Source organism: Primulina eburnea, chromosome 9 (genome assembly GCF_022965805.1).
Source record: "Primulina eburnea isolate SZY01 chromosome 9, ASM2296580v1, whole genome shotgun sequence".
NCBI lineage: Eukaryota > Viridiplantae > Streptophyta > Magnoliopsida > Lamiales > Gesneriaceae > Primulina > Primulina eburnea.
The window spans coordinates 30,599,076-30,624,780 of record NC_133109.1 but is presented as its reverse complement, the minus strand read 5'-3'; the positions used below and the strand labels follow the sequence as shown (position 1 = coordinate 30,624,780).

The 25,705-nt window shown below is 34.0% G+C and overlaps 3 protein-coding genes across 11 annotated transcripts; 2 read left to right on the top strand and 1 right to left on the bottom strand.

Moving 5' to 3' along the window:
• Positions 1-4,800: 4,800 nt before the first annotated feature.
• LOC140840539 (uncharacterized) lies at positions 4,801-5,675 on the top strand. Its single transcript, XM_073207719.1, has 2 exons — positions 4,801-5,334; positions 5,462-5,675. The coding sequence occupies exons 1-2, from the start codon at positions 4,843-4,845 to the stop codon at positions 5,474-5,476; spliced, it is 507 nt and encodes a 168-aa protein (XP_073063820.1). The 5' UTR covers positions 4,801-4,842; the 3' UTR covers positions 5,477-5,675.
• Positions 5,676-10,410: 4,735 nt separating this feature from the next.
• LOC140841608 (tetraspanin-10-like) lies at positions 10,411-14,906 on the top strand. 5 transcript variants are annotated; one of them, XR_012120239.1, is made up of 11 exons: positions 10,428-10,762; positions 11,323-11,435; positions 11,550-11,604; positions 11,691-11,746; positions 12,679-12,726; positions 13,205-13,253; positions 13,371-13,454; positions 13,543-13,610; positions 13,678-13,822; positions 13,900-13,975; positions 14,251-14,311. XR_012120239.1 is itself a non-coding variant. In XM_073209149.1 (11 exons), exons 1-11 carry the CDS (start codon positions 10,703-10,705, stop codon positions 14,314-14,316), a joined length of 801 nt encoding a protein of 266 aa, XP_073065250.1. In that variant the 5' UTR covers positions 10,434-10,702; the 3' UTR covers positions 14,317-14,826. The 5 variants fall into 5 exon arrangements, 3 of the variants coding, with proteins under 3 accessions (XP_073065252.1, XP_073065249.1, XP_073065250.1); XM_073209149.1 differs by having other exon boundaries at positions 10,434-10,762; positions 13,678-13,803; positions 14,251-14,826; XR_012120238.1 differs by lacking the exon at positions 13,205-13,253 and having other exon boundaries at positions 10,412-10,762; positions 13,283-13,454.
• LOC140841607 (uncharacterized) lies at positions 14,250-25,503 on the bottom strand. 5 transcript variants are annotated; one of them, XM_073209146.1, is made up of 19 exons: positions 25,263-25,503; positions 23,263-23,371; positions 22,716-22,874; positions 22,400-22,465; positions 22,217-22,306; positions 21,777-22,082; positions 21,535-21,632; positions 20,972-21,007; positions 20,243-20,363; positions 19,905-20,141; positions 19,129-19,224; positions 18,984-19,049; positions 18,790-18,828; positions 18,580-18,714; positions 17,630-17,991; positions 16,706-16,799; positions 15,935-16,069; positions 15,237-15,331; positions 14,250-14,926 (listed from the first exon to the last, which is right to left on the bottom strand). In XM_073209146.1, exons 2-19 carry the CDS (start codon positions 23,359-23,361, stop codon positions 14,899-14,901), a joined length of 2,262 nt encoding a protein of 753 aa, XP_073065247.1. In that variant the 5' UTR covers positions 23,362-23,371; positions 25,263-25,503; the 3' UTR covers positions 14,250-14,898. The 5 variants fall into 5 exon arrangements, with proteins under 5 accessions (XP_073065247.1, XP_073065248.1, XP_073065246.1 ...); XM_073209147.1 differs by having other exon boundaries at positions 25,322-25,503; XM_073209145.1 differs by having other exon boundaries at positions 15,213-15,331; positions 23,263-25,503.
• Positions 25,504-25,705: the final 202 nt, after the last annotated feature.

Sequence of the window (25,705 nt, the reverse complement as noted above, 5' to 3'; positions counted from 1 at the left end):
TTCTTCATGGATAACTCAAATAAGAGATCTGTCTCACAAAATACGGCCCGTAAGACTATCTCACATAAGTTTTTGTCTTAATCAATCATAATTATGAAGAAATTTTATAATGCTTCGCATAACCATTTTTTTAAGGAAAATGCTATGTGTACATAATGGGTTACATAGAGGCTTACATGTAATTATTAATTAATTATTAAATTACAAATAAAACCCTCACCCTAAATTGATAGACTACCTATTCTATTAATTATTTTTTCTCTTATCTCAGCCCTCACTCCAAATCGATTGACCGTATCTTTCTTCTCCTCTCCCAACCCTCGCTTCCAAAGACGAAGAAAAAATCGAGATCATAGAAATATTCTATTGCTTATCGAGACGGCCATCTATTCTCTTTGTTTTACATCTTTATTACTGTAAATTAAGGTTAGTTTTTTTCTTCCAATTTGTTGTTTCGTTTGTTTTAGATGTAGATTCGTAAAAGAGATTGTAGATTGTTTCGTTTGTCTATAACTAATTTTGGCAATATAATAATTTATTATTATAGTTACAATCATTAATTTTTTTAATTTTAAAAATCATTACTATTAATTTTTTAAATGATTTATTAAATATTGAAAAATATAATATTTATCAAAATATATTTTTTTTTAAAAAAAATTGTATGATAAATTTCAGGACTTACATTAAAAAAACAATTTAATATTAATGATAGGAGAAGAAATAATGAATGGAATGTGTAGTCTATCAATTTAGGATGAGGGTTTAATTGTAATTTAATAATTAATTAATAATTACATGTAAGCCTTTATGTAACCCATTATGTACACATAGTATTACCCTTTTTTTAAATAATATACATATGCAGCATAATGGGTTTAATTATATTAATTACAAGAAGATTTCTTTACTATAACATATTTGATAAATTTATGTGAGACAGTTTCACAGGTCGTATTTTGTGAGACGGATCTCTTATTTGAGTCATCTATGAAAAAATATTACTTTTTATGCTAAGAATATTACTTTTTATTGTGAATATCGGTAAGGTTGACCTGTTTCACAGATAAAGATTCATGAGACCATCTCACAAGAAACCTATCTATTCATCTGATATTTGGATAAAGTTCATATTATCTTCGATTTTTTTTTATTTTTTTTTACCAAAACTTCAAAATCCTTCCTCTTGTTTTTCCGAGGTAGTTTACATTTTATCTCGCAATAATATTTGTTACACACGTAATTGTGTAATTTGGAGACAGTATAATATAAATAAAATGTATACTTTCCTTTAATTGACTTTTACAATTTTTTAAAGGATAAAATTGAATAACCGAGAATTCGGACAGAAGTGCAGGATAATTTTAAAATTCATCCCTCGATTTCGCATATGGAACGCGTTTGTCCATAGTAGTTAAAAAGCTAGTTATTATATATTATTATTATTATTATTATTATTATTATTATTATTATTATTATTATTATTATTATTATTATTATTATTATTAAATATAAGAAACAGCTGTTGAGTTTGTTCCCAAATCACAAATAATTTGGAAATATATATATTACTTTTATATTAAAAAATATTTATATTACTGTGCTGCCGAGGGACAAATTCTGCAAGGCAGTTTGTATAAATTATCCTGTTTTCATTTCCCAGACAATTTTTATTCGATTATTTATAATAACTTCATCCAAATTAATAATATTTCATAATTATTTATTTGTATAAACGTCCAACTATCTCTGTATAGTCGGTGACGAAACTATTTATATATTTTAATTTTAGTTGTAATTTATAATCTTTTTTTATAGAAAATTTATGGAGTCTTTTCCATACTTCCACGCCTTTCCGATTATTTCTAATTTGGTGTTCATTCTAATATATTAAGATTTTGACGGATATATAACACTGCGACAATTACGAGATTAATAATTTATGTTGACTTAATTATGTCTTATTATTTATCCAGTCAAATTTCAGTCTGATTCAAATAATGTCTTATTATTTATCCAGTCAAATTTCAGTCTGATTCAAATAATTTTGTAATTTTAATTTTATTAGTTTGAATGACGTTTTGCAACCGGATATTGCTAACTTGACGATAGTCATTGTTAGTGTGATATCGGATATTGTTCATGTCACGTGACTCCTAGCCACATTAAGTTTTTTAAAAAAAACTGATTGAAATTGTAATAGAACCAAATTTATTAAATTAAAATTGAAATTTGACTAATTAGAAAACTAAAATCATATTCTTTTTTTTTTACGAGAAAACTTGCACTCTATATGACCAATTTTATGATTTACAATTACTCGCACGTGAGTTGATGCCTTAATTGGTAAAATATCTTGTGGTTTTTAACAAAAAAAAAAATGTAAAAAATCTTCATTTATTTGACCATTTCACAAATATTAATATTCATGTATATGTTTTTTGTGAGACGATCTCATATTTATATATATGTGATGAGTCGACTTGATCCACATACAGAGTTAAACCTAATAATATTTATGACATAAGTATAATACTTTTCATGGATTGAGTCATATATGAAATTTATTTCGAAACATTAATCCGTGAGACGGTATTGTAATATTCAATTCTCTTAACAAAAAAACCAAAAAGACTACATATTTTTGCCAGCAAACGAAACTGTGCCAGCCAGCCTAGCCTGCCTACCACAAAATCTTGCTTCTTGGCTTTTAGTACCCTTCGCCAATTCATGATCCCGCTCCATTTAACCATCTGTCTTCGTTAATATTTATTGTATATGCATGTATCCGCCACACACCACCACCTCTTATCTCGTATTTCCCACAAACTAACAAGAAAAAATGTTATAATTTTCTCTCCTTCAAATTGTCGACACACTTTTCTTTATGAACCACAAAACAAGAAAAGACCAGACCAGAAGATCTCCCAGATTCATTGCAAAATAGGTAGGATTATGTTTTTGGAGGATATGCATAAGCTTCACCGACCACTTCCTAACGAGCCTTCTTTTTGTGCATGATTTATTTTAATATATATACACACACACATAGAAAGTGAAGAAAGAATTTGCGCATATTGGGAGACGAGTGATTAAATCTCCATCCTTTTTGGTCAAATCTGATATATATTCAACGTTTCCAGATCTTGACTATAATGGCCAAAAGTGTGCTACTCTTGCTAAGAATGTTAGATGCAGGATATTGATCGAAGACCATTATCATTCAGACCAAAAAGATATATTTAAAACTGTCTTGATTCCCACCAGCCAAGTCAAGCCCACAAAAGACCCGATCAGGGTTTAGGATCCTATCCAAGATTCGGTGATCAGTTCACTGAATGCCAAAGTGACATATAATGACAAAAACCATCACATCTTTTAACATGTAGTCAACAGACATCAACGCTATATATAAATATTTATATCTGTGTCAAAGAAAATTGTTGGGAGGATAAGAAAAGCATCTTCAATTCCGGTCCTTTCTTTAAAACATTTTTATATATACTTACTTTAAGAGGATGGATGTACAAAAATGGCCAACCTCTTTGGTAATCTACAACAAGAGTCGGGACAACATAACATCCGAGGAAAATGGGAGGCTTCGACAGGAGGCTCGTGCCATATCCTAATTATTAAATGCAGTTCTTCATATTCTTTCAAAGGGCGAAAATTCCATTATTTTTCGTGGCACAGATGATTTTTATGTACCTAAATAAGCTAGGATCTATGTTCCGTAAAGTGGACTTGAGACCAGTCACAGTGGAGTTATCAAATATACGTACTGTCAAAATTATTCTACACCACCAAACAAAGACAGAAGCTTGCGGATTTCTCGGTTAAAAAAAACCTTTCTTTCGTAGGAGTTCAATAATGTTATCTATTTTTAGATTAAAGAAAAAAACAGATATCAAAATAGGTAGCGGCTTTGACAGAAGCTGAATATGCAACATCAATCCAAGGTCGCATACGCAGACGGAAATACATCTCAGATTCACAAGAAACTTACATGGAAACTTCTTAAATAATTTATTTGCATTATTTATTTATCGTGGAACTGAAGCTCACGAGCAATTGGCTTGCAAACTTGGTGCATATTGAATTCATTAATGTAATAATAAAAAAAAACCTAAAAAAACTGAATACTTCCAAATTATTTTTAAAAAAAGTACATAAAAGGGTCTTCCTCTACAGATATAAATACAAACACATCCTGCTGCAATGAGACAGCAGTGGAGTGATCAGAGGGTTTTTCTGAATTCCCAATAATCGTATATTACTCCATAATATTTATAAACAGTGTAAATATTTCACCATATCCTAAAGTTTGTTTTCTTGTTTCGAAAATACATTTTAAGATTCTTAAAATTAATTAATATTTCATAAACTATTGATTTATTCATCTCAATGTTTTTTCCACAATTATTTAAGAAAGAACTCCATAAAAACCCATCTTCGTACGTCTCTATATTTTTCAAAAAAATTAAATTTTAATATATGTGCACGTATCGCATCACACGTAAAAAAACAAAAACAAAAATTTATGTGAGACGGTCTCACAAGTCGTATTTGTGAGAAAGATCTCTTTTTTGGGTCATCCATGAAAAAGTATTACTTTTTATTGTGTATATGGGTAGGGTTGATCCGTCTCACAGATTAAGATCCGTGAGACAGTCTCCACTCAAAAAAAATTAAAAAGAAAATATAATAATAATAAATATAAGTGGAAAAAGATATATTAAACAAACATAAGATATTTTTTTTAATATTTTTTAAAGAAATTGGTGCCCCAATTTCCCTCCTTATGTTGCCAGTTGGTGCGACTGTTGTATGGCATGTTGAGAAATGTACAACCAAAATTCAGAGCACAAATCCCTCGGAGCTCCTCCCATGAGCCCTAGAATCTCTTTCTCCATCGACTTCGTGGAGCCCTCCCACTCCCATTCTCATTCTCAATCCCACGCCAGGCCGGATCCGTACAGGGATGCGCCCGTTTCCTCGGATTTCGCCTTCTCCGTCAGCAATAATTGCTCCATGATGAGCGGCGCCGACGAGCTCTTCTGCAAGGGCCGGATTTTGCCATACAAGGAAGGTAGCAGTAACCAGTTCTCCAAGAGTACCACTACGTTAAGAGATGAGCTGCAGAACGAGGAAGTAGATGGAGATTTCTCGTCCAGGCCGCCCAAGAATCCCACCAGATGGAGAGGCTTTTTGGGGCTTCGGAAACCGCACATCAGCTCCAAGAAATCTGATAAATACGGCCAAGCTTCTGTAGAGAAACGGGGAAGCTTTCATTATGAAGATATTAACAATGTCCGTTGCAGCAAGAATTCACAGGTTATACACACATATATATATACATATACTCTTGTTTTGAAAAATGGAACAATTCATGAATGCATAATATGCTTTTTCATAAAAATCATATATTGAATGAAGCTTTCTCTTGCTTGTGTTTTTCTAGGAATCTGTTGAATGATGGGTGGAAAAAGAAGCAAGAATTGGAGTTTCTTGTGAGGATTAATGCTTAATGGGAAGGAAGAAGAAAATTTTGGGGAAGATATAAAAATTCTGTGAGATTGATCTAATTGTGTTAGTTTAAGTTGGATTTAATTTTTCTCTAGTTTTGAACTAATTTTTTTCTTCAGGCTGCTTTAATGTACTAATTATGATCTTTAATTCACTCCAAGAATTTTCAGTTTTGTGGCTTAATCATCCATAAATTTACAGTTAACCACTAATCACGTTGGAGCATTTATCTGTCTCATGAATCTTTATCTGTGAGACGGGTCAACCCTACCGATATTCGCAATGAAAAGTAATATTCTTAGCATAAAAATTAATATTTTTTCATAAATGGTCTAAATAAAAGACTTGTCTCACAAAATATGACCCTATGAAATCGTCTCATACAAGTTTTTCTCATCATGTTGATGCAGACGAGCTAATATCATTTTTATGTTTAATGCATAATAATATCTATATAACATGAAAAATATTTTACTATTTTGAATAGTGAGAGGAAAAATAACATTCAAAATCATACACCAATTTGTTTATTATTATATAGGATTATAATCAATACCACAAGAAAATGTATAGCACTATAAAATAAATATATTAAATTTTATAAGCATCGTTTCAAATTTAAAAGAACACGTATATATTTAATGGGAGTCAACGGTCAACGAGACAGTGGACAGCTCATAGATGGCATCACGTTGAGGAAAAAAACAAAGAGAAAAAAAAAAAGAAAAGAAAAAGAGAAATAAAAACAGGAAAAAATGAAAAATCTGACAAAATGGAAATGGGTATTCTTACATAAATGTGGGAGTGGTGACAGTAAAGTAATTAGTGAGGAGCGTATCCAGTTATGAGTTACCCCTTTTGGTCATAAATTCTATGCCAACACCGACTCTTTTTCTTACACTCCACCAAAAACAATCTTTGTCATGTCACGAAAATTTGTGTGAGACAGTTTCACGGATCATATTTTGTGAGAATGATCTCTTATTTGGATTATCCATGAAAAAATATTACTTTTATGCTAATAGTATTACTTTTTATTGTGAATATCGACATGATTAACCCGTCTCACAGATAAAGATTCGTGATACCGTCTCACAAGGGACCTATTCTGTTTCCCACCAAACTAGTAAATAATATCATGTTTTTCCATCTATTGTAATAACAATAAGGTAACATTTTAAAATATTGTGTTTATTTCGATATTTATACGATTTAAAAAATTCGAGTTACAACTGTTAAGCAAAACGTATACACACAAACAGAAAGGTACACGAAAAAGAGAACTAGTATTGCAATAAACAAAACAGTAGTACAGTGCAAAATTAAAGCAAACCGAGGCCTGTATGAAATACAGTGTCCTTAAAACAGATTCGTCCCCTCCGGTGTGTGCTGCGAGGATGAACGTGGACGTCTGTTTCCCAGGATACAACGGAAAACCAGCAGTACCTTAGCACGAGATACCACGAAGGCGAACTGAAATGTACCCGAACGTTATCACGGGACAGAGTAACGAGAAAAAAGGAGCGGCAGCCGGCGGAAGAGCAGCAGCCGAGACTCAGCAGAACAAGCAAAGCTTCGAAATATTAGAATGTAGGAGACCGTGTTGGGTCTTGCTGAAAGACTTGAGGCTGCCTCTATTTATAGGCACTGATAAGGACAGTTACGGCTGGCCATGCGAAAGGCCAAAGGTCTGGCCAGCTGAAACACCAAAGGCCATTTCAGTTGGAACTCCAAAGGCCAACTGAAACTGTTCCATAATTTAATTTTCGAAAATAAAAATAGCAAAAGCCAGGTCAGGTGAACCTCGGTGGGAAATTTTGCCTTGATCGGTCCGACATTCGACGTGCCCAGGTCGCTCACGTACGCTTGCACACAAGTCAAGCCTTTTTCCACTGCAAATCGGGCCCATGATTTGGGCCCCCTGCGCCTGTGCACGCGAGAGAGAGCCTCTTGACCAATCATTGTTACACCTCCATAAAGTGCAACTCAATATAAGCTCATCAATGCTATGTTTATTTTCCTATGTGGGACATTTCCCACTTACCAACTATTGGGCATTGCTTGTCCAATTTCCCATTCACAAAATACAAGCCAATAGGCCTCTTAGTCCAACAACAACAATATGATTTATGTTACAAATGTTTGTTTTATTTTACTAATCATGGGCCAACTCCTATTAGTAAAAGTTATTTGATTGTTTGATGGTGAAAATGGCTTAATGAGCCGAAACATTGCGTAAACCTAAGAAAACTATTGTTGCCTCATTAAATAACAATGGAGATGAGTTTGAACATTTTTTGATATCATTAGTAAAAGGTATAGAACTAAATCATCTCGAAATTTGAAGAAATTTCAACCGTGTGTAGCTCCTACTGTAAATGGCGACAACATATCCTCAAATAATGATTTTGAGTAGAAACAAATAAGAATATTCATTATGCGTATCTGATCGACAACTTGATGTATGCTCAAGTTTGTATCAGACTTGACACTATATATTGGAAATTTGGAACATTTTTTGAGTTTGGGTTCGGCATAAATTATATATCGGGTCGGATATCACATAGTAATTTTCTCTCCAGTAAGGTGATTCTGGTGTGATGCACGATATGTTATTTATGCTAGTATTTTTCCAATGTGATGCAGGATACGTTATTTTATGTAATTAATGATTAAAATGAGCAGATTGTGCTCTCTTCGACATAGAATCATCCCGAACATCATTTGAAATGATTGCTTTGCTTGCAGATTTCAAATATGTTGAGCCCTCATCTTCAAACGAACTAACCTAAAAAAATATATAAAAAAGAAGCTAGGGTAAACAAGCAATATGTAGTTCATAAAAAAATTTAAAATTCTTGATATTTATCGCATTAAATTCTCCATTTTCAATACTTTTAAATTTTGAAAAAAATCTCACTCCTTCAATAAATAAAAAATATTAAGAAAGAAACATCGAACACTTGTAATAAAGAAATTCAAATAAAAGAAAACATTATTTCACTTCCTCTGAAATATTATATTTATGTTTAATACATTATATAAACAAAAAATAAAATCTATCTTAAAAAAGTCATATTGAAAAACTTTATTTTCCATCTCAATCCTCAAATCCATGACCAATTTTCTTATAAGTTCGACACACTATTTGTCCCAAAATAAGAAAAGAGCATTTTCAGTGTTGTCAACAACTTGGACTTAATCTTGAACCTATTAAACAAAATATTTCCATTGTTCAATATAACGACTAAAAATTTAAAAATATATGCAAAAACTTTGTGAGACGATCTCACGGATCGTATTTTATGAGACAGATCTCTTATTTGGGTCATCCATGAAAAAATATTACTTTTTATGCTAAGAGTATTACTTTTTATTGTGAATATCGGTAGGATTGATCCGTCTCACAGATAAAGATTTGTGAGATTGTCTCACAAGAGATCTACTCAAAAATATATAGAGATTTATTAGTTTTGCCATTAAATGAACCTTAAATTTTCAATCACATCAAAATTGTCGCGCCTTTCACAATAAAATCTATCACCAACAAAAATCTCATTTTTGGGACACTTTTTACATGACAAAAATATTAGACTAAATTGGTGGAAAAAATATCTAATTAGAGTCAACAAAAATTAATTGAATAATTCAAATGTGAAAAAAATATATTTAAGTTTCAAATAATGTTAAGTGACTATTGATGATGTCATTTGTGAAGTTAAAATGTGATACATAAATTAGTAGAAATAATATCTAATTATAGTTTACAAATACATGATTTTACTTCCTAAATACTCATCAACAATTATTTGAGGATGTTAAAATATAGTTTGAAGTTAATATTGAGTGTCACTGATGATGACATTCGTGAAGCAAAAATGTGATACCTAAATTAATACAAATAAGAGAATCCACAAATATTTGATTTTACCTTTTAAATACTTAAATTCGATTATTTGAGGATATCACAATATATATTTTGAAGTTAATATTTTGAAGATTATATTGAGTGATATTTGATGATGATATTTGTTAATTAAAAACATGGTACCTACATTGGTATAAGTACTACATAATAATCAAGTATCTGAACCATAATAGATAATTTATATGTCAAAATAAGTATTACTCTTATTTCAAGAAACAATATTTTAAAAAAATTATATTTTAAATGGAGAAGACACATGTTATTTTTATGGGTAAAATAATATATTTATTTAAATAATAAAAGGACAAAAATGTAAATTTGGTTTTGTAGGGAGTTAAAACTAAAATTATATTATTGTCAGTTACTGATTCTTAAAGAATTGTGGCTAAGTACGAAATCTTAATTTAAACATTGATAGATTGATTTTTCACAAATTTACCCATAAAAAATAGTAGTAACAATAAATAAACATTATTATACCACCGAGTCACTGACTCATTGGATATATAATTTTGATATATTTCATCACATCTATTAATTGACGGTAACTTTCGCGATGGAGTAAGTCTTTTATGAGATGGTCTCACGAATCTTTATCTGTGAGACGGGTCAACTCTACCGATATCCACACTAAAAAGTAACACTTTTAACATAAAAAGTAATACTTTTTATGGATGATCCAAATAAAAGATCCGAAAACCCCGGCCGAGAAAACTCGAAACCAGAGAAACCACACCCATGGCCATGGCCACCCCGGGAGTTAGCCATGCCATCATTTTTGACCTTCCAAGGCAAAGAAGCGTAATGTACTCAAATCTTAAACTGATATTTCACCACATTCCCTCTCTCTTCACCCACACTTGTTTCGTCTTGTTCTGCCATTTTTTTTTTAAATACTAGAAACCTGTTTTTTTTTTTTTTACCAGAAACCACCATGTGAAAATGTCTTTTATTTTCCGAAACCACCCTTCCTTGCCGAGCCTGAATTACCCCTCAATTTTAAAACACCTCTCACAGAAAAGCAACAGACGAAAGGAAATTCCTTTTTCCACTCCCTTTTGCTCGTCTCCAACCCCTTTTTCTTGCTTGCACTCTGCAAGATTTCATCTTTCTTCGTTGCCTTAAATTCTTGCACAGACTTCATTAACTCTTTTGTTAAATCATTGAAGCTTTCATCGCGTATTTGTGAGTGTCGGGTTTGTTTTTTTCTCGAAAGAAAGAGTTGGAGAGGGAAGGGGAGAAGGCGTCATGAGCTCAGGGATGGGAACAAGCACTTTCATAATCAAATGGACAAACTTTCTGACTATGGTAAAGAGCTATGTTAAAAATGATACCTTTTAATCTTGTTTCTTAGTTTTCTGCTGCATTGCTTATTGTTCTTTCTTTTTGGAAGGGAGTGCCATCTTTTCTATGAAAGGGCTTTTGATATTTTGGTCCTTTCCACTTGTCTACGAATTAATTGCCTGTAAATGAGTTTGGTATATGTTTTTTTTTTAAAATTAATTGTTATGTTTATGACTTCCTCGTGTTAATTTCAGCTCTAATTTATTGGAAACTGAAGTCGTCTTCTAAGTCATTAGAGTCGGCTCTTCAACTGCTGCAAAAACTGTGGTTTTAGTTCATCAAACCTAAAGAATTTTTTGTTTCTTTAATAACGGTTAAACATTGGATTTCCAATTTCCAATGTCTTCCTTTCATAAATTCTCATTGTTTTTTTTTTCATACTTAATGTCTGATTGGGGTTCAATTAATGTTCTTTAGTGTAAATTTGAGATGCCAGTCGAAGAAGTTATTTCTTGCTAATGTTATCATATAAGTGTCAAGAATCCGAATCGTAATAGAAGATTGGCTTCGTCATTCCTTTGTAGTTATTGGCCGTGGCCGTCATAGGTTATGGTGTGTGGATGAGCACTCATCATGACAGCTGCAAGAGATCTCTTATACTCCCTGTTATAATCCTTGGTGCTCTAATCTTTGTCCTGTAAGCTTCCATTATTATAGAGTTTCTGCTATTTCTCAAAGTGGACAAGGAATTGTACTTTATCTTTTCCAAGGTTACTTTTTCATTTGTGTTTCTTATCTGATGTTTATACAGATCAATAACTGGATTTTTTGGAGCCTTGAAGAACAGCTCATTCTTGTTGTGGATTGTATCCTTTGCACCATGAAATTTTGTCATGAACCAATAATGTCTTGATGTACTTTTGTTTTGTTTTTCTTAGCCTTTTACTTGCAGTATCTCATTTTGCTTTGCATCATTTTGTTGGCGATTTTGGTCTTCACAGTGTTGGCGTAAGTACTTGTACCGTAGACTTTTTTTTTGAGATTACACATAATGACTTTATCGTGGGGTATTTGAAATCTACTGCAATGCTTGTTACAAATGCATCAAATGGTGGGAGAAGAACTTGAACTTCATGGAATTTTTAAAATACCCAAACATACACGATAGATTTAGACATGGATTTGAAATAATTTTACCGATAATTTTGTAATGTAATTGAAACTGATAAGAGATTCAATATATTATGTTGCATTTGGATTTATAGATTTGGATTGAGAAGCTTATTTGATTGATGAATTTTAAATGATTCAAATTTTTGAGAATTTGAAATCCATAGTTGATTCATGAGCAAGTTAAAAATGGAAAACAAGGAATTTCACATTTATGTAGTTCAAGAGCATCCAAGCGTGGATAAATTGCATTTGGATTGAAAAAATTTCAATTCCATGATTCATCAAATCCTTGGTATATATTCTGATATAATTGAACTTGAATTTCAAAGATAATTGGACGTTCCCATGGGCTAAGAGTTTATTGGTTTTTGTATAGCTGAGGCTTAATATTGTTTCTTCCTAAACTATAAGAAATGAGTGGCCCAATTATATTCAAGGAAAATAGAGGTTTAGAGCAGATTGTGGCCAATCGATTATCTCAGTGATGGAGTAGTTAGTTCTAAGATGAACTTAAGATCGTGAATTGGATCGACGCTGAGTTTTGATGATCTGCTACACAATTGCAAAAACGACACTATCTGTTTGCTTATTTTTGTAGGAGTTCATGTTTATCCTTTATATGAATAAAATCAATTTGCAGCCTCCCCTACCATTTACTTTACCAAATATTTATTAAATATGTCCTTCAGTATCACGCCTCATAATTTTACGCTAGATATACCTGTTTTATGACGTCTTCTTTACTGTCTATTTTTATTTTTTCATAGGTTTATAGTAACAAATAATGGATCTGGTCATACCGTAACTGGACTTAGGTAAGGCAACTCACGGTGTCTTAATTTGTGCTCGTTCTAACAATTGCGTACTCATTCCATGGATTGTGCGCTTCTTTTCTGCTAATGACGTTCAGACATGTTTATTCCTCATCAATGACCACAACTAGACAAAGGTGGATCCAAAAATTCAGTTATTTGGTTTAAGCATATTTGAAATATGTAGTTGTATCTAAATATAAAATACAAGGGTTTAAGCATTCATAGAAGATGCAAGGGGACTTTTAACAGTGCTAGGAAAAATAAAGTGACAGAATAAACTCGGTGGGAGCTATTGAGAAAACACACGAAATAAACACATTTCTTTCAAAGTCTCAAGGGTCCTTGTGAAATTAGAAAGCCGAGGTAGAAATGTTACGACCTTGCATGTAAATGTGTTTGGGTGCATTTTTGCATGTCCTTTTGCTATGTGCTTTGGTCCTTTGGTTTTGTCGGAGAAAGTAATCACTTGTTCTGTCAGGTATAAAGAATATCAACTTCAAGATTACAGTTCCTGGTTTCTTAAACAAGTGAGCATCCGTTCCTTTCTCTATCTCAGGACTTTAAAAAATCAGAAACAAAGTTCGATTCGTAGATTTCACAGCATGGAAATTCAGCATTGTTTCCATTTTCTCCCACATTTTCAGCTCAACAACTCCCACAATTGGGAGCACCTGAAGAGTTGTCTTGTCAAGTCCAGTGACTGCAACCACCTATCAAAGAAATACAAGGTCTTTCTCTCCCTCGCATGTAAATCTGATGTCTCTTCATCGTCTTTTTACTCTAAACGGTATCAAGTCTTTGAGCTGTTTATTGCAGACTCTCAAGCAATTTAAATCAGCAAAGTTAAGCCCCATTGAAGCTGGATGTTGCCGTCCCCCATCAGAGTATTTCCTCTTTTCTTTTCTTTATTTTAAAGCTGACACTCTTTCTCTTAACATCCGTCGTTCTTAGATGTGGTTATCCTGTGGTGAACGCCTCATTCTACGACTTGAGCTTCCATCCAATCAGTTCAATCAAGGACTGTAAACTTTACAAAAACTCCATGACTATGAAGTGCTACAATTGCGACTCCTGCAAGTAAATGAAATTTACCTGGGTATTGTTCCACATTTGGTTCGTAAGAAATTATAACGAGTCATTGCTTACTTTTTTGCATCGTTCTGAACTATCCAGGGCTGGAGTCGCACAGTACATGAAAACTGAATGGAGAGTGGTTGCAATATTCAATGTTATTCTGTTTGTTGTTTTGGTAAAGCTTTATCCTCAAAACATTTTCGTGGCATAAATTTAGAACTAGTCACATAAAAGAGAAACTTCAAAATTTCTTATTCTGACATTTTCATGAGATGATAAGTCAGCTTTAGAAGATAGAAAAGTAGATCGTATATACGTTTGTGCGCATGCACCTTTTACATCCTATGATCAAATTATTTTTATTTACGTCGAGTATTTGTTTTATTTGCCCATGTAACATGTGGATAATATAATGATCTTGTCTTACTTCAAATGCTTATGTTTCTGCAGTCGATGGTCTACTTTGTGGGATGCTGTGCAAGACGAAATGCGGCCAAGAATCGCTCTAAAGTGTGAACGATGCAGACGTGTGGATCATTGTATATCTAGGAAAATCAGCATTCTTCATTTGAGCTTTGAAATATACAAAATCTTGTATGAGAATGCGATAAAAGAAGTACAAGACATCCAGCCTGAATGGGATGCCGGGATCTAGCAAGTAATTGAAAGCTTGCTGAAATTGCTGCAAACAGATTCATTTACTCAAAACATGTTATATCAATAAATAGGAGAAGCCTTCATCTGATGGAACCAAGTAAAGAAAGCTAATTAATTACAAATAACGAAAAAGGTAATATCCGTAAATAAAAAGACTTGAACTCTGTGGGGGAGTATGTACTATTATTTCTTTCAGAACCCTTCGTAGAGTCTTTATTTTAATCACAATCCTTTGGGAATGATCTGATTAGCCACTCTCTGAAGAAGTCCCCCCTAGAATGCCAGTTTTCTCCTCAAAGACACCAGCAAGTCGACTTGTTTTGTGATGTCAATCACCCAATCCCAAGTTCCACGCATAATTAAACAGTCGTCCAAAAAAAAAAGAAAATCCAAAGGCGAAGCTCACCCGGAGGATGCAGAATTTCAAAAATTTTACAAGCTTCACAATGGCAGGATACTTTGACTAACCCTGCACATGACGAGTAATTGATAAGGTACCAAAAGAAGAACAATAACCTGATTTTCATTAATTCTATAAGATTTTGGAGCTGGAAATAACGCCAAAAGTTAAACATCAGCAAACATACTCATGAAATGTGTGTTCTTAGCCAATTCAAATTTTGATTCAATTTGTACGACTCGACCAAAGCAAGTTACAATACCAGAAAAACAAAATTTCAAAATAACCAAATGAAAACTTCGAAAGGTAGCAAGGCCCATAACATGAACCAAAATGCGTAGAAATAATGTATTACCACCTTCAATTTGTCATCCCTCACCTCCCCGGCACCACTCTGTAGTTAAGGATAAGATCTTCAGGTTTCTTCCATATATATGTCCGAACAGTGGCCAAGCTTATTTCTGGAGGTAGTACCTGGTAAACCACCACATTTCACTCAAATGAAAAAGATGTGACATTCTATCTAAAACTCAGGAAAGGGATGATAAAGAAAAAAATGTGGAACAAAATACACACCCATAATGAGATTCTGTGACTGCCACATATTCATGATAAAACAAAGAACAAATCGACGTATCAAAAGGAAAAGAGAAATAAGATCATTACTATAAATCAATGTCTGTGACTGCCACATATTCATGATAAATCAAAGAACAAATTGAAGTATCAAAAGGAAAAGAGAAATAAGATCATTACCATAAATCAATGTGGCATAACCTTCTTACATGTGCAAGAACCATAAATACAATCAATTTCTGTTATTCGAGTCTCTGAAGCTAATACAAGTCCACTGGAGGCCAGTAGAAAAAAAGAAACAATTGATTTTAAAGAAATGAATGAATCGCTGTTGAACAACATTTGCAAAAACATTCCGTACACTTCATTTTATTTTAATTTATTCTAGGGATGCTTCCTCCCATTAAACAAGAAACAAACTACATAAAAAAAAAATTTAACAAAGGGTATATTTGATTGTTCGGTATCGAAACCAATGTTCATCAGATCTCATAAACTTGCCTGATTATTGCACAAGATCTCTATAGAAGGCTTGAGTTTTGGCCAAGGTTTCAATCCAGGGGAAAATACTCCATCCGAATTTATGCTATCTACCGGCTTATCAAGGACCATCTTTTCTATGACATAGTTGATAACCTAGAAAAATAAATCATAGAAACCATTCACCAGTGAGCTTTGCTACAATTTTAAAAGAACAGTATCATTCATTAAGATAACCACACAGCAGAATATCATATAAAGAAGTAACCGCTTGAAGCACCAAACAAGATTTGTAATTTAGCTCATTTTCCAGGAAGTAGAAGGTTCTCCATTTCTAATCAATACTTCACTTTGCTATAGAAACCACTTCAAGATTTTGAAAGTATTTACGCTTTTGGCATAGCCTAATAATCTAATAACATAAAAATGTTGAGCTACTCCAAGGCGACACTATGCTGTAAAGTACAAATGAAGGATTCATGCTTGGCCATATAATCCAATTGAATTTTAGTGGCATTCATAAAATTATAAAAATCTCGAAACTTATATGGAAGATGATATTTCAATTGCCAGACTGTTGATTATGCATGCATAAATTTTTAGTAGAATCATTGACGATGTAAGCATTAGATCATAATACATACGAAAAAAATAGAAGTGACACTATATATATATATATATATATATATATATATATATATATATATATAGATATATATATATATATTAACAAGCTACAACATTTTTAGGCCAGTTTTGTGAGGACATGACCTACTCAGTGACAACTCTTACTTTATGTACTCGTAAAATGCGAGGCGCACTAAGTTTTCCTTGTGTAAGGATTTGTACGGTGGAGCCTTCACATGGGTGCAAGTAGAAGCTACACCTGCAGTAAAGAAAATTTGTATGTGAGGAATACTAGAAGAATTTAATGCCAGAAAACGAGAACAAAAAGTGAAAATCATGCGACTCCTACTTCTTCATTTTAATATTACTATTTAGTTCTTTTCAACATCATAAAGAAATGCAAAATCCCCCCCAACCGGGGAGCGGTAGCCACAAAACGATACTCTACAAAACACAATTTCAAAAAGAGAGGATGAGGGAGTGTTGTGGTATGAATGCATACCAAAGTACAAGTTAAAACACACAATGACATAGGGTCAATCAAGATAAATAAGTCAAATCAGGCATGCATTAAAAGTTTAAAATTATAACATCTTAAGATCAATTACTTGAAATCCCCCAGGGATGAGACCATAGATTGAACAAACTCCAAGCAGAAGAGCTTGTCAAACAACAATCAAAAAGAAAACTAGATCATGGTTTACAAACACAAAATGTAAAGAAACAGTGAAAAAGACATCTAATGGACATTCCAAAGAATCTGCATAATTATTAGATCCAGAGCATAAATAATACGTGAATCACCACAAAATATCCAAAACGAAAAGGAAATAATTAAATAATTAGGTTGTTTTCCTTCAAAAAGCGAAAAACGTCTTTCTAAAGTTTATTGAGTTCCATAGGAATGAACTAATCAGGAGAATCTTATAAGCAAAAGCAAGGTGTCAAAAAGTTCTCCATGCTTTTGAACAGACTTGCAGAGATACCTAGCCTGAATAAATTTTTTAAAAAAACCAATCTCTACTGGCCAGGCACTTTAAAATGCAATGAACCATTCATAACAGGAAAGAAGGTTGTCTTGAAGATTACTTGGTATTTTCTCTTGGAGGCAGGCGATTATTCAGCACACAATCAATAACCCACCACGGTAAGTCTTTCTCATCTTCTGTCCCATCCAAGCTATTAAATTTCTTTCTCCATGGGCCACCTACAGAGCCTTCGGTGACAATGGAAGGAGGGTAAGAGCCAGAAAATTCAAATGGTGGATAAACCACAGAATCACTCTCAGCAGTAACACCCCCTTCAAGTCGAGATAAGGCTAATGTCCTTGCAGAAATCTCTTTTACAGGTGGAATTTCTCCATTAACTGGTGATAGTGATCCCAATCTGTGCCTTCTTTTATTTAACCAATGAACCAACAGGCCATTAAGGGTTTCCCTAGCCAAATTAACCTATATATTCAAATAGGTCATATACATTTGAATTGAAATAACAAGGACAGATTTGAAAAAATGACGACCTACATGGTCTTCTAATTACACATCAATTTTGAATTTCAACACAAATACAGAAAAGGGATAATTCCTGGAATTGAATGATACGTGCATTGGAATAAATGGTTCAACCGAACCAAAATCCCACAGTCAATCTAGTATCAATACGCCACAATAAAGTTGATTCGAAAATCACCATATTAATTTTAAAAACATAAAGAAAATCATCACAGCTGGACAGCTGGAAGATATTTAGTCTGTTGTGGTTTGGCAAATTTTCAGTACAAAGTTCATAGTTTGGATTCAGTTTTGTCTCATAAGGACTTCTGTCTTCTTTGTTAGTTTTGTGATGTCTTGTAATATTTGCAAAATTCTACGGTTTTAAGTTTTTTTTTTAGTTTCCTATATTCCTCATATTCCTATTAACAGTGGCACTCTTAATCTTTCTCTAAAAATATAAGTACTATCTACAGATTATAAGTGAAGACAAATATGTAAAAAGAGAGCAGAACTTTACAGGGGAGTAAATTCTTTTTACGAAAATACCTTGTCATCCTCTGGGTTCCCATGAATACCGAGATCAGCAGAGTACATCTCAGCAGAAAAGCATTGTGGGGTGTCCAAATGTATAGATAAGCTACCAAGCTTCGTATCCACCGTGAACCATGCGGGAATACTGACCTGAACAAGAAGACTTAAGTCAAATGGCGTGGATGGAAATTCCAGATGTAAATAACACATAAAATTGATCTATACCATCTCAAACAACTCTTCTTTCTTTTTCTCAAATGAAACCTAATGATAAAAAGAGAAAAGTCAGAAAGTATCAGAAAAAACTGGCACAGAAGAGACTGGTGAGGGTTAAAGCTATAGGAGGATATGTTTACATATCGCTCCAAAAAGACAATCTGAAAAATGCAAGAGTATGAAGTCCAAAGAATATCACTAACCTCTCCATAGTTTTCGATAACAGCACCTTTTGTAACTTCCCATAATTTCACTGTACCAGACGTGTCCTTGAAACGACAACTCAACTTAGTTTAAGAAAGTAGATTGATAACGTCACAAGTTTATGGAAATCGAATGTCAAGTTACCTTGGTCAGTACATGTCTTCTATTGTTTAAAATCTCATGTTGCACTATTGCTGGGGTTCCATGAATAGTAAAAGACGGTTCTCTATATACAGGAACCTAGACCATCAATTAAAAGTCAGCAGCTTAATATGGAAATTATTCTACTCAATTTAAATAACCTAGAGGTGCCAAAATGTCATTTTAAGACGAGCACAGACCATCAATCTAGAACAACCTTTAGCATATCAAAGCCACACAGGAAAGAGATGCCACAACAACAAAAAAAAGAGATCAAGAACATGAAGTTTCCTCAGTATGGAAGAGTACTAAAATTCAACAGAGTATGAATGCTCCACAAATGTTAAATGGAATATAAGCAAAACAGTTGTGGGTAATAAAGAGAGAAGAATGTAATGAGAAATCAATCATTTGCAGATTCTTCATCAGGCAATTCATTCTTTCTTTATAAGCCAAAGTTCTCAGTCTGTGCCCAGTTGACAAACTTTCAAGCTCTATTATTTTAGTCCAGGAATCACGAGGGAAGATACATCAGCAACACTTAAATTTTGGCTAGAAAACTGTCATGGTGGCACAAGTCCTAAGCTAGAAAAGCACTCGAGTCTCAATAATTTGATTTTTTTTTCAGATAACTAGAAGCAGTGATCTCTACCATGCTGCATTTTGAATTAAAGAAAAAGTAACTTGAAAGGTATAGACCCTTCCACCAAATTGCACAATAAAAGTTCGAAAGTCTCTGCTAGAACATTGGGGGGTGGGGGCAAAAGAAACCAACTCACAGGTGTAGAGCCTTCCATTGAAACCCTTGCCCTTGAAAATGACAAGTTCCCTGCTAAAAATGAACCTCCTCTTTGAAATACTTTCAGTGGATTGTGCACTTCAGCTGGCCATTTATGTAAAGTAGAATCTGTGGTAGCAACCCATATACCATCCTCATGCAATGCCAATTGTGATATAGGATGTTCTTTTGCACAAAGTAAAACACTTTCTCTTGTAGCCAAATCTGTGAAATACAACTAAAAGTGCAAACTGAAACCTGTCAGAAGAAGACCAAAAGAAGAAAATATAAAAGCAAATGAAAATCTCGGCATCGCTAGAATTGAAGGCATGCACTCACGGAAAGATCTCTCCCACCACTATAAACATGACTAAATGTTGGGGTGCTCGCAAGTGCCCAGATGGAGTCTGTGTGCACAGCATAGGAATGAACACATCGCTGCTGACCAAGATCCCATAACCTAGTATGAAGAAACCAAAGAAAAATGATGAACATGGTAAGATTTTATCCATTAAATCGCTAGAATTCCCTGACATTATATGCAGAGAAAATGAGAGTTCAGAACGTAATGAGTATATAAGATGAAAAAATTCAGGAACCATTTGGAAGATACAGGACCATGAAACAAAAGCCCTGCTAACAGAATAGCTAAAAGATCTGTCACAGATATTTTAATAGAAGAAAATCTCGATGCTGCAGTCAAAATCTCATATGCTAATAAGTTTCGATGTAGTCACAAAATTGGATCAAGCCACATATCTGGCTGAATCCACAGGTTAGAAATACAAATGTTTCTTTTATAACAGCATATTTAAAATCTTTGCAAGAACTCCATAATCACTCCTGCAAGACAACTCTAAATATTTCTCTTCAGTGAGTTCACCCCAAATCTAACAAAGGTTTTCCAAAAACTACTACCAACGGAGTTCAATCATAAAGAAGCAATAAAATAAAATTTTACAGCGACCAGTAGCCAAAGGTCATGGACAGCACAACATAAGTAGATGATGTTTTGAGGCTTTATTGATGATTTCTGAGGAGATTACGACTTACAAAACACACGCATACCTGATCATAGAATCAGAGGACCCAGATAAGCAATACCTGCATGTTGTAAGATGATATCATTATTAAATACTATTTTACTTTATGATTGCAGGAATACGAGATATAGTTACAATTTGCCGCATAGAAAAATCTAACTGAACAAATGGCTCAAAAACCTAAGGAAGGCGGTTCATCTTACTCAGAACTTAGAAGAGAAAACCTGTGGAACATACAGTTTAATTTTTCTATCACCTTTGATTTCAGTCAAGAAGAACAAGAGGCTAAAGAAATTCCGCAGACAATCATGATTGCTTAGATGTGAAATTAAAATTGCTCACAAAATTACAGATAACAGGAATCAAATTGATGAATAGTTGCAGCACCTGAAAGATTAACAATAAACAATATCAATGCTAATAACCAGAATGATTAGGTTCTAGCTGACACTGGCTGCACCTAAGCATCCATGCACTTCCAGGCTAACTTCAATAAATTTTGTCTACAAACTGTTGTTATAAATGTGATTGCCAATATCAAGGTCCTTGCAAGTTGTAAACGAGCTTAATGGAACCTATTCAACGAACCTGCCGGTAGAATCCAACAGTAGGGCCCTAATATTGTCAGTGTGCCCCTTCAGCTTCATAGTTTTTGAACCAGTTCTTGAGTCCCAAACACGAACTACCTATAAAATTCATAATATAAAACTGAAACCGTTCCAAGATGTGATGTCAGCTAATGATAATATGGACTGAAAAGGGGGAAATAGCACTTGTTCGGTAGCAGTAAAACACAATGAGTTTATCAACGAAGAAACAAGCCATGAAACCTTTTCAGTTCCACCAGAAACAAGCAGTGTTCCCCTGTCATTCGTTGCCAATGCATAAACAGACTCTTTATGGCCTTTCGCAGTAACTGGAACATATCCTTGACTTTGACTGGCATGGACAGAAATATTATTGCTTGAGCCGATGGGCCGAAGAGTTGTATTTGGCAAGGAGGAAGCCAAACCGTTAAGACTAGTTGAACAATCATCATCAGTCACATCAGTTGATTTAGAGGTAGGAGCAAGTGCAGCTTCAAGATCCCATACAAAAACCTCCCCACCAAGGCCACCAGATGCAACAAGATTACTCTGTAATGCAAAAAAGTAAAGATTGTAAACTGCTTGAAGGCAGCCATACATCATGCCTCATTGTACTTATCACAAAGGGATCAATATTCTCAGAACCAAGATTTAAAAAAAAAAAATCTGCCAGAAAATAATACATTTTTTTCTGGTGTAGCAAGGCAAGTGACATAGTCAGAATGCTGACGTAACGTCCTGACACACGTTCCTTCAGATGAGCCATTCCATACCTGATATTTGATGAAAATATGAAGAGTTCTGAAAAACAATGTACGAGGAAAGTTTGATATATGACAAGCCATAAATACAACAGTGAATCAAACCTTGACAGTCGCATCTGAGGAACAAGAAACTAAGGTGTTACCACCTGTCAGAACAGCATCGTTGACCTGCACAATCAACACAAGAAAACATAAGAGCACGTCGACCAGATTTAGCCTCAAAACTGAGTAGATAAAAAATCCTAAATTTGAAAAAGTATTAATACGCCTGTTGAATTCACTATCTAAAAAGACCATCGAGCTCTATAACTATTTATTTATGTTGAGTAGAAGCACTAGTGATGACATCCATGATTAAAGCCTCAAACCTTCAAAATCTCATAAAGATTAGCATGACCCAAAGATGAGAATGACCTACCCAGTCGACATGGGACTCAAATGTAGCAGAGCATGTGGCACCACTTTCAACCAATGTCCATCTCTTTAATGTACCATCACGACTGCCAGTAAAAAGACAATCACACCCATCTGGTCCGGTTGAATTCAATACTGCCAAGCAGTTAATTCCAGCACAATGCTGCAAATAAATAGAAATAACTGATCCCTCTAGCATTACAGATATCATTATGTCAAAAAAATATTTCATATTCCCCAGTGATAAAATGCCAGAGATGACGAGGACATTTTCTTGCACAATGAAGAGATGACAAGGACATCTACCAGCATAGAAAATATAAACTATGTTCAACCAAAGTTTGATCCCCCCATGAATATGTATCATACAACAAGACTTAAAACTAAGTCAGGTTTTATGATATATTTGAGGTTGTCTAATTCACATCACAAGCACAAATTAAAGAAAAATTGGTTGAACATAAAAATACACGAGCAATAAACCTCTACTATCAACCACTTATGAATTACCAAAGTGAGATAGCACGCTATTTTTAAACAAAAAGAATCACCTTCGATCCATCTACATCATTTAACACATATGACAACCTCTTTTCTTTGCGTGTTCGAACTGAAGCAGATGCGTTCCCTGCACTTCCAACACGGTGCATTGCGAAATCCCTAAAGCAAATATTAGTTGATGATTGCTGAATAAATTTCATGGCTTTTCATTGCATAAAAAAGTTATTTAAAAATAATCTACTTGTTCTGAAACAATGAACAACTAACTACTAACGAGTAGAAGCACGATCAATGTTCATTCACTCAAATTTATCCAACTTTATAAGAGCAACGAGAATGATAAATGAGTGTTAAAACCAACCAAAAAATGCCATTTTATGCATCATCAAACTTATGTAAAAGGTCATTCTAGATTCTGTTGGGTGCAATAATTGTCCCTGCTCGGTAGCACGGTCGAGCCGTGATGCTTGAGCTGCTGTGCGGTTTAAAAGATTTGAGTAGCACCATTATCACCAGCTACAGCTTTTGGTAAAGCGGTAAGCACCCGATCTTACAATTGGTATCATAGTCAAGGTCACGGGTTTGATTCTCATCAATTGTAAGGAGTGCAATTATTGGGAGCGAGATTGTTGGTGCAATAATTGTCCCTGCTTGGTAGAGCGATCGAACTGTAGTGCTTAGCTGCTATGCGGTTTAAAGATTTGAATTGCACCATTACTACCAACCATAGCTTTTGGTAAAACGACAAGCGATCGGTCCTAAAATTGGTATCAGAGCCAAGGTCACGAGTTCGATTCCCATTTATTGCAAGGAGTGCAATTATTGGGAGAGAGATTTTTTGGTGCAATAATTGTCCCTGCTTGGTAGAGCAATCGAACCGTGGTGCTTGAGCTGTTGTGGGGTTTAAAAGATTTGAGTTGCACCCATCATTACCACCAGCTATAGCTTTTTGTAAAGCGACAAGCGCTCGATCCTATAGATTCCATATTCTTAAGCATAATTGGAACGATATTTGAGTCAAATTTTATAATTCTGCGAACAAAATGACCAAAATGCATTTGCAATTGAATTGCTAAACTAGGAAAAATATCATTAGGGGTGGGGTTTTATTCAAATTTTCATGATTTCCCTCGCACCCTTCACACTATTATCTTAGGAATTTATTGATAAAAAAAAGAGCTTGCTAGTTTCTCAAAGGAAAAAAGTGAAGGAACAAGGCAATGGACATCGAAGAAAAGATGCACATCCGAAAATGCTTAAAATCTACCATCAATGATCAGTCTAAAACTATGGCTCATAAAGGAGCATAGAATGTCATTCCATTACTATGAAACAAACGAAAAATTAATCGTAGCACCTAAAGATTCTAGTTATACAGCATACAATTCCAGATCTAAGTCCACTACAAATGACAGAACATTGTTAAAAATGAATTATGCACCCATAATTTGTACACTGAAATATTTCAAAAAATGTTATGCAATAAATCAATCCAACAATAGAAATATACAATTGTCAATAGCAGAGCTAAACCGCTTCTATTAGCGACCCATGTAAGCAGTCTCATCTCAAAACAACGGGGACCTAAACTTCTCTATCAGCAATCCATGGAAGTAATCACGACTCGAAAGAGAGGCTTGTGGATCGTCAAAGTCTACGGTCATGATTGAGTCACTTGACTCAATCAACTAAAGGCAGCTCTACATTCCTCGGTGTGCATGTAGTTTTATGTATTTCTTTTAAAAAACCCATTTGGGAGATCAAGGAAGACACTCCACTCCTAAGGTCACAAGGTCATGTATAGATATCACTAATTTAGTCTTTGCATTGGTTCTTCGGTTTCCGGCCAGAGATAGCACTCTTCTCCAAGTTTTTCATTTTCACGTGCCATTATCATACCCCGTGACAGCTCTGATGGCTACGGGCTGCAAGCTATCGCTGCAGACACCTCTTGCTCTTAGTTAAGTTAGCGATTAAGCTCGTACGAAGCAAAAAAGTACACGAAACTTAACACAAAAACAAGGATACGCTATGATGGTAGAGGTCTCACCGGTGTGCGAAACGAAGTAGAAGTCAATAAACAAAAAAAGAAAATCAGAGGAAATTTGCCTTCTCCAAAATATTCGATGGATAAATTCCGTGTAAGGAGATTCAAACGACGGTGACCCGGCGGCAGGGCGACGACTCTGAGGCGGCGAATCGGCGGCGTAGAGTGACCGATGTAGGATGGGGGACTGAGTCGGGGATAGGCGTGGTAACCCGGTTGATTTTGTTTTTCTTTAAATAAACTATTTTCCTCCCGCATATATCAATATATAGTTTATGCACACTATGATTTAAGAAAAAACTGAGAGCGATTTATGGTTATAATTCTAATAAAAAAAAATCAATTTTATCATAAAATTTTATTAAATGATAAATATTTTTATATATTGATTAAAATAATACCAGTGATTTAAGAAAAAATGATAGGGAAATATGGATTATTGATTT

Bases quoted from the DNA above. Each gene is read 5' to 3' on its own strand.
- LOC140840539 (XM_073207719.1), top strand. From the start codon at position 4,843: ATGTACAACCAAAATTCAGAGCACAAATCCCTCGGAGCTCCTCCCATG.
- LOC140841608 (XM_073209148.1), top strand. From the start codon at position 10,703: ATGAGCTCAGGGATGGGAACAAGCACTTTCATAATCAAATGGACAAAC. The intron at 11,436-11,549 runs GTAAGCTTCCAT...ATGTTTATACAG, and splicing joins GGTGCTCTAATCTTTGTCCT to ATCAATAACTGGATTTTTTG. The intron at 13,804-13,899 runs GTAAATGAAATT...TGAACTATCCAG, and splicing joins TACAATTGCGACTCCTGCAA to GGCTGGAGTCGCACAGTACA.
- LOC140841607 (XM_073209143.1), bottom strand. From the start codon at position 23,412: ATGAAATTTATTCAGCAATCATCAACTAATATTTGCTTTAGGGATTTC. The intron at 22,083-22,216 runs GTATTATTTTCT...TTTGCATTACAG, and splicing joins TTGCTACACCAGAAAAAAAT to AGTAATCTTGTTGCATCTGG. The intron at 21,008-21,534 runs GTTCGTTGAATA...TACAACATGCAG, and splicing joins CTGTTGGATTCTACCGGCAG to GTATTGCTTATCTGGGTCCT.